The sequence below is a fragment of the Babylonia areolata genome, chromosome 3 (genome assembly GCF_041734735.1).
Source record: "Babylonia areolata isolate BAREFJ2019XMU chromosome 3, ASM4173473v1, whole genome shotgun sequence".
Lineage (NCBI taxonomy): Eukaryota > Metazoa > Mollusca > Gastropoda > Neogastropoda > Buccinidae > Babylonia > Babylonia areolata.
This window is the reverse complement of record NC_134878.1, coordinates 12,639,691-12,658,139: the sequence shown is the minus strand read 5'-3', so window position 1 is coordinate 12,658,139 and position 18,449 is coordinate 12,639,691. Positions and strand designations below refer to the sequence as shown.

The window sequence follows — 18,449 nt, the reverse complement described above, 5'->3', positions numbered from 1 at the left end:
TTGGAACTCAAGATATCTTTTTTTTTTTTAAATAAGGGCAAAAGTAATGGCTCGAAACATCATCGATCCGAAGGCTCAAAATTAGAACCTTTACTGAAAAGCAAAGACAGCGACTTAAAGCAGTCTTTGTCATTAGAGTCAGGGATGTGATTAATTACTTATCAAAAATTAAAAACAAATAAACAAACACCACACACACACACACACACACACACACACACACACACACACACACACACACACACACACACACAAGACTAACGTGGTGCTATTTGTTCCTGTCAGTGACTGAACCAACCTCCACCCCTCCCACACCCCACACCCCCCCCACACACACCCCTTTTTTTTTTCTCCTCTCCCCCTACAGTTGATTGGTTCGCTGTCTTTCGACGTCACGAGCCCGACCGGAAGCGGCGTTATCACGCTGGGGATGTCAACACACCAGTTCAATGCTCCTCGCCGGATTTCCGCCCGCTACCTTCTCGTTGCTTCCTGGCGGGCACGACTCAATTTTCCGTCGCTTAGCGCCCCCGACACGACTGACATTTTGCCGGCTGTCGGTGATACACCTGTCTGTCAGACACAGTCTGATAGCATGGTGATGCACAAACTGGACGCCGCTCTAATCAACGATATGATTGGCTGTTATGGCTTTTGTCCACAATTTGCTCCAGCCTCGTGGGCAAGAGGGATTGCGATTGGCAGTCTGCTTTGTTTGTGCTTGTCAGTCCGTTGTTAGGGGGAGCGTAGGGGGGTGGGGGGGGTGCATGTGTTGCATAATAACAAGATTCATTGGCGTGTTTGTTGTACGGCTAGAGAGAACTCTAGGGTGATTGTTTTTTTTTTTTTTTTTTTTTTTTTTTTGCTGTGTGTTTGTGGGTATGTTTCTGTGTGAGTTCTAGTTACCTTTGTAACAGAAATCAAAAGAACTGTTTTCATTATAATTTAGTTCATTAAAAAAACACGCGTCTTTGGAGGTTTGGTTGTCTGTGGGTTATTATTTTTTTCTTTGTCAAATGTGACAATACTTCGAGACCTTTAGTTGCTTATGACTGGCGACTGACAACAACAACAAACTGAGGTCGTGATTGGTGTGTCTTTGCTTGTGTGTCGTAGATGTTTTTTTTATTAATCTGAAATCCGCTGACGGGAGGGCGTTAGTGTGTGTACACACACACACACACACACACACACACACACACACACACACACACACACACACCGCACGCACGCACGCACACGTTTCAAGTTTTAATTACCTGTTCATTCCTGTTGGAGTATGGAGAATTGCTACAAAATAATCATTTCATGCCCAGATTAAACATTTCCTAATGCATTAACAGCGTCTCCTAGAAGCTGAGAAAAGACAGTCATCTTCTTACCGGTAACCCCCACCCCCCCCCCACCCCCCCAGCCCCCGCCTCCCCCCCAAAGAGTATCAAGACAACATTTGCAAATTTCATAAACCTACTTGCAGCTAACTTTTTTTTCTTTTTTTTTTTTTTTGCCTCCTTTGAGCACATTGTGAAAGTCAAAACCGATTTCGGAGTCATAAATTTTTCATGCAAATACCTTTTTCGCAACTGATCAAACGTGGGATATTTCATTATAAAATGTTAGTGTCTGCACGCACGCACGCACCCCCCCCCCCCCCCCCCACACACACACACACTACCCATCCATCCTTCCGCCGGCCACCCACCTCTTTCTCTCTTTCTCCCTCTCTGTCTCTCCGTCAATCTGTAACCAAGAGAAACGGGTGAGGTTTAGTCTGCAACACAGGAAAACAGATGGTAAAGAATTGGATTCAGCCGATAAGAATGTACTGCACTGTGAGCTCAATGATGCTGTAAGTGTCAAGTAGTTCTTGAAGTGATATATATATATTTTTAATTATGGATAAAGAGAAAAAATAGAACAGAATAGAATAGAATATTTCTTTATTACCAAGTGTACCGGGGTCACAAGGAATATTAGGGGGGATAGTACATAACAAGGTACGAACATAAATTGAAAATCATACACAAACACAGATACAGTAGAAATTAGGATACATACAAGTGCATATCAATATAAAACCTTGTCCATACTCACACATGCACGTACTGCGCGCGCGCGCGCGCGCGCACACACACACACACACACACACACACACACACACACACGTTTGAACAGAAGCCGCATATTACATGTGGATGGGGGATGATGACTAGACCTTCAGGTAGATGTTTGTTGCCCTCTGAACGCAGAGAGAAGGGTTAGCTTTCAGTTTACACAAAGAGGGTGATGTTGTAGATAACTAGCGCACGCTGGTATTATTATTATTATTATTATTTTATTATTTTATTAGAAAAAATTATTATCATTACTTTTTTTTTTTTTTTACTTATTTTATTTTATTTTTTATTATCATTTATTTTTATTTCATTTCATTTATTTATTTATTTATTTATTTTATTACTTTATCATTATTTTTTTCTGAAGGCCTGACTAAGCGCGTTGGGTTACGCTGTTGGTCAGGCATCTGCTTGGCAGGTGTGGTGTAGCGTATATGGATTTGACCGAACGCAGTGACGCCTCCTTGAGCTACTGATACTGATACTGGTATATGTGTGTATGTCTGTGTCTGTGTCTGTGTTTGTGCAGGGCACCATCTGTCTAGCAACCCTTCTGGCGACAATAATTGCAACATTCCCTAAGACGCATTCGTGAAATGGGTGACCCTCAACTGAATGGTTACAGTTTTGTTTTTTTTTTTGGTTTCAGCTGGAAGCACACTCAGCTGTGGGTAGGAGCCAGCCAAGGGTTGAAAAACTTTTCTTCTGACTAGGCTCGAGCCATCGTCTACCCTAGTCGTCAGTTCGTGATGCTAACCACTTTGTCACGGAAACTGTTTCTTTTGTGGGGGCGTCGGGGAGGGGGGGCGTGCGTGCGTGTGTGTGTGTGTGTGTGTTTCATTGAATAATGGTGTAAATCAGGGAATTACTTTAGTAACCTCGATCAATTCCCACAAGTGGAGTGATGGCCTAGAGGTAACGCGTCCGCCTAGGAAGCGAGAGAATCTGAGCGCGCTGGTTCGAATCACTGTTCAGCCGCCGATATTTTCTCCCCCTCCACTAGACCATGAGTGGTGGTCTGGACGCTAGTCATTCGGATGAGACGATAAACCGAGGTCCCGTGTGCAGCATGCACTTAGCGCACGTAAAAGAACCCACGGCAACAAAAGGGTTGTTCCTGGCAAAATTCTGTAGAAAAATCTACATCGATAGGAAAAACAAATAAAACTGCATGCAGGAAAAAAAAATAGGGTGGCGCTGTAGTGTAGCGACGCGCTGTCCCTGGGGAGAGCAGCCCGAATTTCACACAGAGAAATCTGTTGTGATAAAAAGAAATACAAATACAACTTTGGGTCTGATTACCCTGTAGTGTTGATTGACGGCGAGTTTCAACATCATGAAAAAGTCATTTGGAATCAGAAATGGGAACACTATTTTGCTTAGAACCAAAGACAGTGGTTTCAAATAGTGCTAGTTGTTGGGTGCAGGATCAGAATCGACCCTTGTTTGATAAAGGACAAAGATAACGACCCAACAGTGTTATTTGTTTCCTGTCAGCTAACCAAACGGCCCTTCTCGAGAATTCATGCAGTGTGGTGTTGGTCCATAGTCTTGCGACATCACGAGCCAAACAGGAAATGCAGCGTCATGTATCACTTCGAGAGTCACGAGTTCAATGCTCCCCAGCCGGGATTTCAGCTAGCTGCCTTGTCAGTGTCTCCTGGCGGCACGACTCATTTCCTGTTGCTTAGGCGCCGACACGACTGACATTTTGCCGGCTCTTGGAGATACACCTGCCTGTCAGACACCGGCGGATAGCACGGGCAGTGGACCCACTAGTGGACGTTGCTGCGCCAGTGAGTGACAGGATCACAGCTGTTATGGCTCTCGCTCAGTTTGCCTTGCGCTTGATGAGGAAGGGATGCTGATTGCTAGCGTGTTTGCTCATTAGTTTCAGGTGTGTGTGTGTGTGTGTGTGTGTGTGTGTGTGTGTGTGTGTGTGTGTGTGCAGTTACTGAATATAAAACTTCAGTGATGTATCTGCAGTCAATAACAGCACACACTTCCGTGTTTGTCTTCTCTGTCGCAAGCGTGCTTCTGTTTCTGTACGAGTTTTGTTTGTTATACATACAAAAATTATTTCATAATTTGTGTTTCACCAAGTAAACGTATCGTGTATATTTGAGGCAAAGCGTCAGGTTTGGTTTCTCTCTCTCTCTCCCTCCCCTCTCTCTCTCTCGTTTTTCACTCTGTCTCTCTTTCTCTGTCCCTCTCAAAGTCATGTGAATTGACAAGATGGAATGAGAAGCGAATGAGGTTTGAACTGAAACACGGATGTTGAGAATGTGCCGTAACTTAAAGAGAAAAAAATACCACAATATGGGACAGACATCTCTTTTGATTTGAGGTTTAAGATTTGAAAACGCGTACACAAAGAGCGAAGAACGTAAGTCCATTGAATGTACAGAAAGAATAAGAAGTCAGTTGTCATAATCCTTAACACAAAGAAGACCAGATTTAAGATAAGTCTGTATGTAGCAGCAGCAGCAGCAGTAGTAGTAGTGGTGGAGGGGGAGTTTAGCTGTGCATGACTGCACAGACATATAGTTATATCCCCGTGTTTGTTTTTCTTACAACACTAATGGTTTTAAAATCATCTACCTTTAGTCTGTAAAATGCCGAAACAAAATTTCTGTTCTGGTATACATTTCCATGTGTATGATGTTATCTATGTGTTGAGAGACTGAGTTGTTCACTGCTTTTGACTTGTCTTTGATACGTTCTGTTTCGCATGAGTGACAGGACTTTTACCGATTAGGAGTAGGATCAGGTTCTGGGTTAGAATTTGTTTTTTGACGAAAGCAGCGATGATGGCACGAAACTGTCAGTATGGTCAGGTTAGACTTTACCTTCTTGATAAAGGTGACGATGATGCTAGATAAACGTTGTTACTGGTGTTCATGTCAGTGAAAGATCCAACTTTCATTCTCTACTGCATTGGTCCACTCAGAAGTTGTGTTATCACGTGTCGTTGTCACGTGGTGTATTTGAATTGTATTCCTCATTTTGTCACAACAGATTTCTCTGTGTGAAATTCGGGCTGCTCTCGCTAGGGAGAGCGCGTCGCTACACTGAGAGCGCCACCCCCCTTTTTTGTATAATTTTATTTGTTTTCCTATCGAAGTGGAGTTTTCTACATTTTGCCAGGGACAACCCTTTTGTAGCCGTGGGTTCTTTTGCGTCCGCTAAGTGCATGCTGCACACGGGACCTCGGTTTATAGTCTCATCAGAATGTCTAGCGTCCAGACCACCACTCAGATTCTAGTGGAGGGAGGTGGAGACTGGCGACTGTGGGATTCGAACCAGCGCGCGCAGATTCTCTCGCTTCCTAGGCGAACGCGTTACCACTAGTTCAACACTCAATTCCACTTGGTGGAGACGTCAGTTATATCGACGCTGGGTTTCCGTGATCACATCACAATACAATACAATACAATACAATACAATACAATACACAAACTTTATTGTCTATACTTTGGTACAGAGATTTTCTTTTTGGCAGCAGCACATGTCCAACATAAGAAGAAAGCAACAAACAAATAAAATGACAAACAAATAAAATGAATAAAATGAATAGAAAATAAAAAGATAAATTAAAAATTAAATGGCACCAAATGGAAATAGCTATATACAAATATACAGATTACTGAAGTTTACGTGTCAGACAGCCAAACCGCATTGCACATCTACCCCCCCCCCCCCCGCCCCCCCCACACACACCATGTGCACACACACGTACACATACATACATACATACATATATATATATATATATATATATATATATATATATATATACACACACACACATACATACACATACATACACATACACACACATGCATACATATATATATATACATACACAAATACATACATACATCATGGCCACAGCGACACGACACCGCTCCGTTGCTCTGACACAAACACGCCGGACAATTTTTCCGGATGTAGACTAAACGGCCTGTCTGTCGGGTAGACAAACAGCAGGTCGGTGGGTTTCTGAACGCAGGGCTAATGAACAGTACGGTTGGCTAATTGCGTCTCTTGTCTAATCTGCCTCGGGCTTGCCACGAGAGAATGTTGATTTGCCAGCATTGTTTGCTCGTCAGTTTAAGGTGTGTGTGTCCGTATGTTTTTCATAGGATTTATTGATTTTATGATCAGTATGACTACGCATTTTATCTGTAATCTTGTTTTTGTTGTCGGATTCCTCGTTGTCTTGGTATCATTATACAAAATTGCTATTTCATTATATTTCTATGTTTCCTTCACTCATTGAAACTTTCGTGTTGGTGGGAATATATATCGGGTGTCCCACAAAAAGTGAACTGCTTTTTGACAAGTATTTTCTCAGTGACAGAGAAACCGAATTCATTGAAAATTTTCACACAGTAACCTTAGGCTATCATCAACGAGTGTGCAAAGAGGTGGAGTCATGTCACTGTAATCAATAGACTTATCGCTAAAATACGCACTACTGCGTAGTAGACTTGACACCCAGACAGGTTATTTTTAGACTGACACTGATTGACAGATGCCAACACATGGCAGCTGGCATGAACATGATGAAGGTCACATTGCACAGCACTGATACTGGATTTTTTAACATGCTGTTTTGAATTTGACAAAACTCACATAATTTGCGTTCGAACTTTTAGCTACTTTGCAGACTTGTTGATTATACCTTAAGGTTACTGTGTGAAAATTTTCAATGAATTCGGTATCTCTATCACTTGAGAAAATACTTGTCAAAAAGCGGTTCACTTTTTTGGGGACACCCGATATAATCCCTGTGAAGGCAGGTTTCGATGTCTCGCTGGGCGATGAACAGTATGGTTTAATCTGATCTGACGCGGTTCAGGCAAAGGTCATGTTCATTATTGCAGTCATTTTTTTTTCTCTCAGAAACTAACAATAATCAGCAAACAACAACATGATGTTTATAATGTAGTCATTTTGTTTTGTCAGAAACTAACAATAACCATTAAACGACAAGGTGGCGTTATTTCGCACTTTGAAGATAACATGTGTGTAAACAAGTCTTTTGTCATGTTAAACATATCACTTTGTTTTCTGGAGGATTCTGAAACAGTCATAACCTACCGTGATTTACCGAGGAAATTCCACAAGGGAGAAATACACCCGGTTTATTTGAAAACAGAGATTTAGTGGTAACGGCAAGTCAAAGATCAGTTTCTCTGTTATTTATTTTTGTCCTCACAGGACGTAACAAAATGATTTGCTCACAGATACCTAACTACTGCCATGTTACACTGTGCCATCCATAGTGCTTCAGAAGGGAACCGTTCAGGCAGATGTTCGACGGTTCTGCTAAAAGCGAATTCACTTCTGTGGAGGGTTGGCCTAATGGTAACGCGTCCTCCGAGGATGCGACAGAATCTGAGTGCACTGGTTCGAATTCCGTTGTTGCCAGTATTACCCCCCCCCCTCCCCCCCCACCCCCACCCCCACACACACACCCGCCCTGGACGTTAGTCATTCGGATGTGACGATAAACCGAGGTCCCGTGTGCAGCATGCACTTAGCCCACGTAAAAGAACCCACGGCAACAAAAGAGTTGTTCTTGGAGAAATTCTGTTAAAAAAGGATACTTCGACTGGAGAACAAATAAAATTGCAGGCAGAAACACACACACACACACATACACACACACACACACACCTACACACACACGCGCGCGCGCGCACGCACACACACACACCTGCACACCTACACACACACACACACACACACACACACACAGAGTGGCGCTTCCAGTGCAGCGACGCACTCTCCCGAGAGCAGCCCGAATTTCACACAGAGACATCTGTTGTGACAGAAAGATTAATACAATAAAATGTAATTCTAACCAGTCCTGCAACGGCTTTGTCCATTTTGTACATTGCATTGCTTCCAAGGGATTCATTTCAGCTACACACGTTCGGGTGTTTACTGTGCCAGTTAGAGAACGTTAAAGTTGCGCTTTGTTGCGGAGATCGTTCATCAATTACGATTAGCGCACGTAAAAGAACCCACGGCAACAAAAGGGTTGTCCCTGGCAAAATTCTGTAGAAAAATTCACTTGGATAGGAAAAACAAATAAAACTGCACGCAGGAAAAAAAAAAAAAAAAATGGGTGGCGCTGTAGTATAGCGACGCGCTCGCCCTGGGGAGAGCAGCCCGAATTTCACACAGAGAAATTTGTTGTGATAAAAAGAAATACAAAAAAAACCCAAACAAACAAAAAAACAAAAACAAAACCAAAAAAAAACTTTCTCTTTCTGCGTGGTCTGTGGAAAGGTTGTCAATTTCATGGCTTTTAACTCACTCAGTACGGCCAGTCCTCTCTTCTCCTCTACACAGACCCCTCGGATGTCCAGTGGGTGTCTCAATGACCCAACCTTTAGCTTCCGTCGTCAGAATTGTAGTATTCTTTGTCAACATTCGCGTCTTCAGTATAAGAGCCTTCCGCTTGCAATATTTTGATGATGGTAATTGGGGTGAACCGCTGTTAACGTCGTCTCTTTTGCCGTTCGTATGGAAAGAGTTAAAGGTATGTATTTCCTGTGTGTGCAGTGAAACGATATTGTGTTGTGGAAAAGAAGATACAGTTACGGAGAAAGGTTCGAATTTTGGCGCGTTCTCTTTTCTGTTCGACACATGTTGGACTGCGTCGAAAAAGCTTCCTTTGTCGGTGTTAAGTTTCGCTTGTATGGATGATCCCAAACATTTGGAATGAGACAATGTTGCGATTCGTCTGTCCGTTCTTTGTTGAGTTCTGTTTGCTCTTTGTTGTAATCTTTAATTAAGCGCGTTGGGTTGCGCCGCTGGTCAGGCATCTGCGTAGCAGATGTGTAAGCGTATATGGATTTGCCCGAACGCTGTGATGCCTCTTTGAGAATCTGAAGTGTTGTAATTTATCTGTTCTTTGTTGTAATCTGTCTATCTGTTCTTTGTTTAATCTGTCTGGCCTCAATCTTGGTTTAAGGGTCTTCGTTCTTCCATTTCATGAGGCATTATTATCATTGAGCTCAAGAGTCAATAAATGAATGAGAATAAATAAAAAAATTAAAAAAAAATCAGATAAAGTATCCCTCTACATATAAATTATCTGTCTATGTCATTCAGCCATCATGTAACAACGATGATGAAAATATTACGAATTACATAGATGAGAAAAAGGCATTCTCGTTCAAAGTGTTAGCCAACGAGGGGGAAGATGGTTGAGTGAGTGAACAAATGATGAATGAATGAGTGTATGAATGAATGAATGAATTAAAGATCTTTACACAATTATTCAAACAGAAGATAACCTTAATACGTTTGCGTGTTGAATGCTGCAGGTTCTCTCTCTCTCTATATATATATATATATATATATATATATATATATATATATATATATATATATATATATCTTCCATTGACCCACCCAGCCAGCAAACCATTCACTATGTGGAGACAACTCTGCATTTCACGACAGATGCGGATTCGTCTTTGTACTGTCAAAAGTTTCGCTCGATTATCGCCCCTGTCATTGTACATTTTGATCAGTGAGTGTTCGCAATCGCTCGCATTCACCGTTCAGTGGTCAAGCAAATTTCGGGTATCTGTGGAACACCCTTTTCCATTTCTCCTTCCCTTTTCCTGCACAAAAAAAAAAGAAAAAAAAAAAAAAAGAAAAGAAAGAAAGAAAAAGAAGAGGAAAAAGTCAATGCTATAGGGACTTGTCAGTGAATGAATAAAGACACAAATGAATAAATAGATAGTAGTCATTCGGATGAGACGATAAACCGAGGTCCCATGTGCAGCATGCACTTAACGCACGTAAAAGAACCCACGGCAAAAAAAAGTGTTGTCCCTGGCAAAATTATGTTGAAAAATCCACTTCGATAGGAAAACAAATGAAACTGCAGGCAGAAAAAAAAAATACACACAAAAAAAGCGTAGCGCTGTTATTGTAGCGACGCGCTCTCCCTGGGGAGAGCAGCCCGAATTTCACACAGAGAAATCTGTAGTGACAAAATAAAATAGAATAAATAATAACACAATTACAAATAGATAATACTAATGACACGGCGAATATGATGATGCTGGTAATGATGATGATGATGATGACGGCGGTATTTGAAATTGATGGTGCCCTATCCACAATCACAGAATCATTTAATGTGGCGGGCAGAATGTAGTTTATTAACACTGAACTGCGTGTTTGGCAAGCCCAGCCTAGCCCAGCCCAGCCCAGCCCAGCCCAGTGGAAATTCCTGTGTTGTAAACAAAGGATCGATAACCATCAGCGAGATGTCAGCTGTATTACCTGAGCTCGAGCTTCGTTTTTTTTTTTTTTTTTTTTTTTTTTTTTAATTCATTGACATCGAACAAGATCATCACGATCTGAATTCTGGTGATATTTGTTGCTTTATCCACGGACGGCAGTCTATAATGGCACCTAAGGTTTCAGCATTTCGTCAGGCATGGCTCGCTGACAGACAGATAATCAACATCTGCACACGTCACTGTTGGATCCGACCCGTATAAAAACATTTCCCTTTTTTGGCCAATGTTCATTGTTGTTGTTGTTTTTTTCACGCAACTGTGACATGTATTTACCTGTATCTCTCCTCAGCATGACTCAACGCTTTTGATTGATGAGCTTTGCGCATGGCGACGCTAAGCTGACACGTAAGGGAATACTTCTTCTCCTTCATCGTCTGTGGGCTGCAACTCCCACGTTCACTCATATACACGAGTGGGCGTTTACGTGTATGACCGTTTTTTACCCCCGCCATGAAGGCAGCCATACTCCGTTTTCGGGCGTATGTATGCTGGGTATGTCTTTGCTTCCATAACCCACCGAACGCTGACATGGATTACAGGATTTTTAACGTGCGTATTTCATCTTCTGGTTGCGTATACACACGAAGGGGGGTTCAGGCACAAGCAGGTCTGCACATATATCATGTTGACCTGGGAGATTGACAAAAATCTCCACCCTTCACTCACCAGGCGCCGTTACGGAGTTTCGAACCCCGGACCCTCAGATTGAAAGTCCAATGCTTTAACCACTCGGCTATTGCACCCGTTGTAAGGGTACACAACATTGCCATCGACATGAGCCGCACAGTTTTCACCATGTGTGTGTGTGGAGTGGAAATAAAAGTGAAACATAGAATTGATAACAGCCGAACACCAGGAAGACAGAAAAGATTCAAGTGTGTGTGTGTGTGTGTGTGTGTGTGTGTGTGTGTGTGTGTGTGTGTCAGATATGGTAATGATATCGCACAGTCGTACTGTCCATATTGTACAGACCGTGTGGAGGATGAAAACCTTTCTTCTTTTTTTAAAAATATATATGTTTGCCTATTATACTCATAATTAAGAAACATATTTTTTGTCAATGGAATCAATCCGTGATTAGAAAGATTTTTAGATGGAAAATGCAGAGATCTGTCATTATTAGTTTCTCAAGTTTGTTTTTTCAACTGTATGAAACAGAGGCAGAAGTTTGAAGAAAGTTATAGACCTGTATCAAATGCAGTTGTGTAATGAAGAGTATAGTTATGAAATCTGATAATAAAGAAGAAAAGTATGCTTAAAGATGAGGAATAGACATGTTGTGCAATTTAATTTATATGTTAATTCGCAGAATGTGCTATGTTATGAAGGTATTTATTTATTCATTTACTTCCTTACTTCTTATTTATTGTGTGCGTCTCTCTCTCTCTCTCTCTCTCTCTGTGTGTGTGTGTGTGTGTGTGTGTGTGTGTGTGTGTGTATGCGATTTTCCCCTCCATGTTTATGTGCCTATGGCCAAAGAACATTAAAATATTTCATCTCTCTCTCTCTCTCTCTCTCTCTCTCTCTCTCTCTCTCTCTCTCTCTCTCTCTCTCTCTCTCTCAGCTTCTCAACTGAACTGTAGAAAAAGGCAAGCTGTGTGTGTGTGTGCGCGCGCGCGCGTGTGTGTATATGTGTGTGTTTGTGCGTGTGCGTGTGCACGCGCTGATGGTCGTTATTTCACACGGACAGCCACGTGTGTCTCGTAGGAAGGTTGTGTGTGTGTGTGTGTGTGTGTGTGTGTGTGTGTGTGTGTGTGTGTGTAAAGTTGCAGTGATCTCCCTTAAACTGATGCGGTCGTTATCCTTCTTTCTTCCCAGAGCTTTCTCTCCCCCACCAGTGAGTGGCCGTCACAAAGCGGCTTGTTCCATTGTTTCCTGTTTCACTTGTTTTGTCTTTCCCACCTTGTTTGTCTGCTGCCTTGCTGCTTTCTTTTATTAGGTTTTGCTTTCTTTTTTTTTTTTGTGTGTGTGTTTATTTTTATTCCATTTTTATTATCTTATTTCCTGCACATTTCCAGTTGTTCCCAGTCTCATTATTTTCTTTTTGTTGTTTGTTCTCTTCTAAAAAAAACCAAAAAAAAAACCTTCTTTGCTATGTTTCCTTGCTCTCCTTTTCATTCTTTCTCTTTGTCTATCTGTCTCTGTCTGTCTGTTTCTGTCGGTCTCTGTATGCATCTGTCTGTCTCTCTCTCTGGAGGGAGGTAGTACTCGAAAGTGTGGACGTGCTGGTGTAAATGTCACCATCCATACCTATGCTTGAACCTTTGCTTGCACCTTTGCTCACACGCGGTCGCGCGCGCGCGCGCACACACACACACACACACACACACACACACACACAAGTACTACTCATATATATATATATATATATATATATATATATATATATATATATATATCATCACGTTAATATTAATTTTCAACGTAAACAGATACATCTAAATGAATGATTTACAAAATTAGTAAATACAGTGGATGTCAATAGTGAAATATTGCAAGTCAGTATATGATATCTAATATTCTAGAGTCTGACTGTAAAAAAAGAAAAAGAAAAAGGAGAATTAAAAAAAGGGGGGAGGGGGGGAAGCATACGCACCATTGAGTTGACTCAATAACGCAGAGACAGGATGAAGTCGCTGATGGTGGAACTTAGCTGGAGGGGACAGAAATAAAGAGACTGCAAACCGGCAGACGCTTTCGGGATAAGGCGATCACTTGGCTACAATGCTTCCTTGCGACTGTCGATGGTCTGTATATGCTAGAGACAAGACAAGACAAGACAAGACAAAAATTCTTTATTTTCGAAGATAATAGATAAGCACTGGCGCGCTTTTTTTTTTTTTTTTTTTTTTCATCCAGTCCCCGCCCTGAAACAGGGTCCACACTACACAATACTACATTATATATGTCATTGCATGAACTACACAATGCTACTTAAAGTCATAGCATGCGAACACAATACTACATAAAGGCATAAGCATGGTGATAATAAGACCCCCCCGCGCCCCCCCCCCCCCCCCCCCCCCACACACACACAAACACACACCAACACCCACCCACACATATGAGAGATAGAGAGACATACAGACAGACATATAGACATGTATTTGAAGGTCATTGGCTGTGAGGAGAGAGAGATAGAGACATACATACAGACATGTATTTGAGGGTTATTGGGTGTGTGGAGAGAGAGAGAGAAAGAAAGAGAGAGAGAGCCAGCCAGCCAGACAGACAGACATGTATTTGAGGGTTACTGGGTGTGCGGAGACAGACAGACGGACAGACATTTATTTGAGGGTTAGTGTGTGTGTGTGTGTGTGTGTGTGTGTGTGTGTGTGTGTGGAGAGAGAGAGAGAGAGAGAGAGAGAGAGAGAGACATGTATTTGAGGGTTATTGGGTGTGTGGAGAGAGAGATAGAGAGACATACAGACAGACAGATATTTATTTGAGGGTTAATTGGGGTGTGTGTGTGTGTGGAGAGAGAGAGAGAGAGAGAGAGAGAGAGAGATGTATTTGAGGGTTATTGGGTGTGTGGAGAGAGATAGAGAGACATACAGACAGACAGATATTTATTTGAGGGTTAATTGGTGTGTGTGTGTGTGTGTGTGTGGAGAGAGAGAGAGAGAGAGAAGGAGAGAGATGTATTTGAGGGTTATTGGGTGTGTGGAGAGAGAGATAGAGAGACATACAGACAGACAGATATTTATTTGAGGGTTCATTAATGGGTGTGTGTGTGTGGAGAGAGAGAGAGAGAGAGAGAGAGAGAGAATGCTTTCGCCATGTGCCAGCTTACAAGTATACATTTTTATACGAATCTGTGTTCTCTGTCCCCCTCTCTATCTCTCTCTCTCTATCTCTCCGTGTGTATGTGTGTGTGTGTGTGTGTGTGTGTGTGTGTGTGTGTGTGTGTTCGTTCGTGCCTGTGCGAAACAGGGTTAGTGCATTTCTTACTATGATCACCATAAGTTTCGAACAGAGCACCTCAGCTTAAAATTGACGAATCAGCTGGTTGTACGAGTTCCGTCAGTAGGCCTATACTTTCTGTTCTCTGCTATTCAAAGGACACAATCTCTGTTTACGATTTCTGTGTATAATTTCTGTCCTTTATAATTTGAGAGAATGGGAATAAGCTGGATGAACTCTGTTTTTGTTTGTTTGTTTTTTTCTTCTCCTGAACAGTTCTTTCTTCTATCTTTATTGCTATTTGTGTGTGTGTGTGTGTGTGTGAGAGAGAGAGAGAGAGAGAGAGAGAGAGAGAGAAGTAGAATACACTAGACTTACACAAATATTTTTCCTTCGAGCTTTCACTGATCTATTCTTTGACATTAAATTTTAATGAGATGACAGAGTAGGTTAGTTTATATAACACAATAGTAAATAGTTAAAAACAATTATTGAATAAGTCAAAGTCATTTTACATTAAAAACGAAAGAAATTTATCAAATTAACAAAGCATACAAAAACAAACAAACAAACAAAAAATCGGCATGGTATGATTTTTTTTTTCTTCTAAAATCCTCTACACATACTAATACGTTGTTCTGTGTCTGCGTTGTTGTGTATGATTTCTCATTCTATAAGCGTCAGCCGCAATGTACTGTGTCTTCTGCTGGTCTGCTTCCCAGTGATTTTCCAGACTTTCCTGATTTCTGTTTCTGTTTTCTGCGCTATTCCATCCAGACAAACATCACTGGTCTACAGATTAGTCGTGTCCTTCGAGAACACTAAAATTTTCTCTTCTTTATTCTGTTGTTTTGTTTTGCTACGCGAGATTTAGTGATCGTAGTTAGTTTGTTGACAGGCATTAGCATAGCTAATTGGCAGTGGTATTGTAAACAACGGAAGGAGTATTAGACACTAGTATGACATCAGGATAGTTTGATTTTAACATTGAGACATGTATGGCGAAATTGTATCGATATTGAAAGCAAGACATCGTCGCAATCTTGGCTAGGTCTTATTGCAGTAATTGCTTTTTTTATGATCAGTCATTCTCAACGATGGTCAGGGTGTGAATATGATGTATTGCATGTTTTCATTCCTCAGTTCTAATTATACCTGTAAAAAAAAAAAAAAGTACTTACAGCTGTTGTGAGCGGAAAATCATGCGAAGGCATGTCATGTTTGTGTCTATGTATTGGGGTGGCTAAGCTACTTTGTGCTACTCTTCAGTTGTATTCTTTTATAATTGCTCTTTGGCATAGGAAGTCAGAAAGCGAGCAATGTACAGTGTTTTTTAAATTTAAAAAAAATTATTATACAGTGTTTGCTGTGTCAAAGAGCACACACACACACACACACACACACACACACACACACACACACACACACACACACACACACACACACACACACACACACACACACACACACCAAAAACCACCCCCAAAAAACCCCAAAGCCAACAATGTTTTAGTTTACCTGCATTCTGGCTATTTTGTCAGCGTGCGGTTTGATCGGCAGGAGTTTTGTTCAGAGGCCTTGATTTCCAACGGTTCCCCTCCGTTGTCTGGTGGGTTTCATTAGAACTCGGTGTGTGGTCGTCTCTGAGGGTTGTGATCTGGATGTTGGAATTCGCTGCTACAAAAGTCAATTGGCATAATTATTGTAGCTTCTTTATGCACCTGTACGAACGCTCAAGCATGCAAATCACTGGTTTTTTTTAACATATATATAATGCGACCCCCCCCTCCCTCCCCCCCGCCCTCCCCGGCAACAGAGAGAGATAGAGAGAGACGCTTTGACGCTTTAATGTCATTGGCCATGAGGTCCTTATGACATGGGTGAATGCGTCAGTATCACAGAGAGAGAGAGAGAGAGAGAGAGAGAGAGAGAGAGCGTGCACAAGCCAGTTAACACATGCTCGCAGTCGCACACTTATACATCCTCATGCTGGGACGTAGGTTTTTAGCGCAGACATTACACGTTTGTGCTCAACCTCTTTCAGTGTCCATGTCAGCGTCTTGAAAATCTGAGCATTTCCAGCCTGCAAGTCTACTGCAATCTTGCGCGTGAAAAAAAAATCCGGGTTATCAATTACACGCACAAGCTATGTTCCAGTTCATTACAGCCGTACCTAACCCTGACTGACTGCTATGTTCCAGTCCAGTACAGCTATGCCTAACCCTGACTGACCGCTATGTTCCAGTCCAGTACAGCCGTACCTAATCCTATGTTTCAGAACGGCCCTGGACGTGCGCGGAGAGCTGCAGGTGAGGCTGCACCAGCAGGAGAACGGCACGTGGGAGGGCACCATCGAGGACCCCCGGCTGGGCGACAAGGACGACATCGGGGCCCTCTACTACGTCATCGCCGTCATCTTCATCTACGGCCTGTCCATCGTCATGATGATCGCCTCCCACATCCGCAAGAACAAGCAGGACTGCCAGCTGAGGGCCTACCTCAAGGAGATGGCTCTGCTGCGCAAGGCCGACCGCCGGGACAAGCTCCTGGACCGCATCAACTCTTTGGCGGCCGCCGCCAAGGTCCGGAACGCCCTGAAGACTGGCGGGGGGGAAGGGGCTAAAGGGCTGTTCCGGCTGGGCTCCAAGAGCAGCTTCAAGCTGGGGTCCAAGAGGAACTCGGTGAAGGAGCCCTCCGTAGACAGTGTGTTCATCAGTGCCGGGGCGGACCCTGAGGTGCCCAAGGTCCTGGATCCTGGTCAAACGCTGATGATGACGAACATCAGCGAGGATCCGACACGTCAGGATGACGGGAACGAGACGACGGATTCGGCGGATTACCTCGACCTGCCCGTGGACTTCACCCTGGACATGAACCGTCTGAGCCCCTGCGGCAATGTGACCCCCATAACCAGTGCCTCCGCCACCCCCTCACCCCCGCCTAAACACATCCAAAGGACCAAGACGAAGATCAGTTTTGAAGACGAAGCCTTCATTTTGTGACCACGAAAAACAAGCAACAGAACATGTCTCAAAGCAGACAGTTGGGTATTCTTGCCGATGTGTCCTTTAAATCCTTGTTTGAACTTATGCTAGGATGAAGTTCTACAAGGCTCTACAGATGCTGACTTATGAAAAAAAATGCCACAGAGGCCTCACCAGAGTCAGCGTTTTGCGACTGTGGAACCTGCTTTTTGCAGTGTGGTTGTCGCGAGGACATGAGCAACACTTCAGGAAAAAAAGCTACCGTGTTTGGTGGTGCATGGTTATCGTCAACGTTTGTCCAAGTCAGTGTTGGTTTCTGACCAATGGAAAGCACTCTTTGCGCGGAAGTTGTGTCATACATTGTACACACGAGCAAATACGGGGATGTTGGTGACAAGGAAGACCGGTACTCGTGTTCGATCTTCAGTTTTTGTCTTTTAAATGAACTGATTGTGAAGGAACTAGTGTCTTGGCAATCGGATTTTCGTCTGGAATATTTTTGTATGCTTCACATTAAACGGTTGTTTTAAAGTAATTCTAATCCAGACCATTCATGGGGAAAGCCTTTTACCTTCATTACCGCAAGTGACATAGTTTGTTGGGTTTTTTGGGGTTTTTTTTTTGACGCTGATCGATCAGAACGTGTGTATCAGTAATTCTGTTTAGCAAACCGTATTTCAAATTCACATACATTATAACTTGAGGTCAGCCAGTGTGTGTGTGTGTGTGTGTGTGTGTTGTCACATGTCTTTCGATATAACTTTGGGCCTGAAGATCACCTTTCCTGTTTTGAAGTTATTTGTCACGAGTTGGTATTTTGTAACGACATCACAAAATCTTACAATGAAATGTACTTGTCAGCACTTTATGCTCCTGGGCCGGGTGGCATGAGGTGATCTTTACAGTGCTAAGCTTGCTTAGAGATAAGAATGATCCAAAGTATATCTAATTTACCGTGGAGTTAGGAACATGCTTAACGATAGGCAAACTTAGCGCTGCTGAGTTCGCTCTTGCAACCCACTCCTGTTCAGTCATTTCTTATTTGAAACAAATTCCTTCCTTTCTTCCCCCCTTCTTTCTTTCTTTCTTTATTGCTTCCTTCCTTT

General features: G+C 42.5%; 1 protein-coding gene across 4 annotated transcripts in view; it reads left to right on the top strand.

Moving 5' to 3' along the window:
• The window catches only part of LOC143280453 (uncharacterized), a 69,622-nt gene extending 51,665 nt beyond the window's left edge, over positions 1–17,957 (top strand). For 2 of the 4 annotated variants that reach the window (XM_076585099.1, XM_076585102.1), the window contains exon 2: positions 16,638–17,957. In XM_076585099.1, coding sequence (XP_076441214.1) covers positions 16,638–17,361 — 724 coding nt within the window. In that variant the 3' untranslated portion in view covers positions 17,362–17,957. Of the gene's footprint in view, positions 1–3,832; positions 3,914–6,093; positions 6,236–16,637 lie in introns of those variants that run through there. The other 2 variants (XR_013055016.1, XM_076585100.1) reach the window with 2 other exon arrangements.
• Positions 17,958–18,449: the final 492 nt, after the last annotated feature.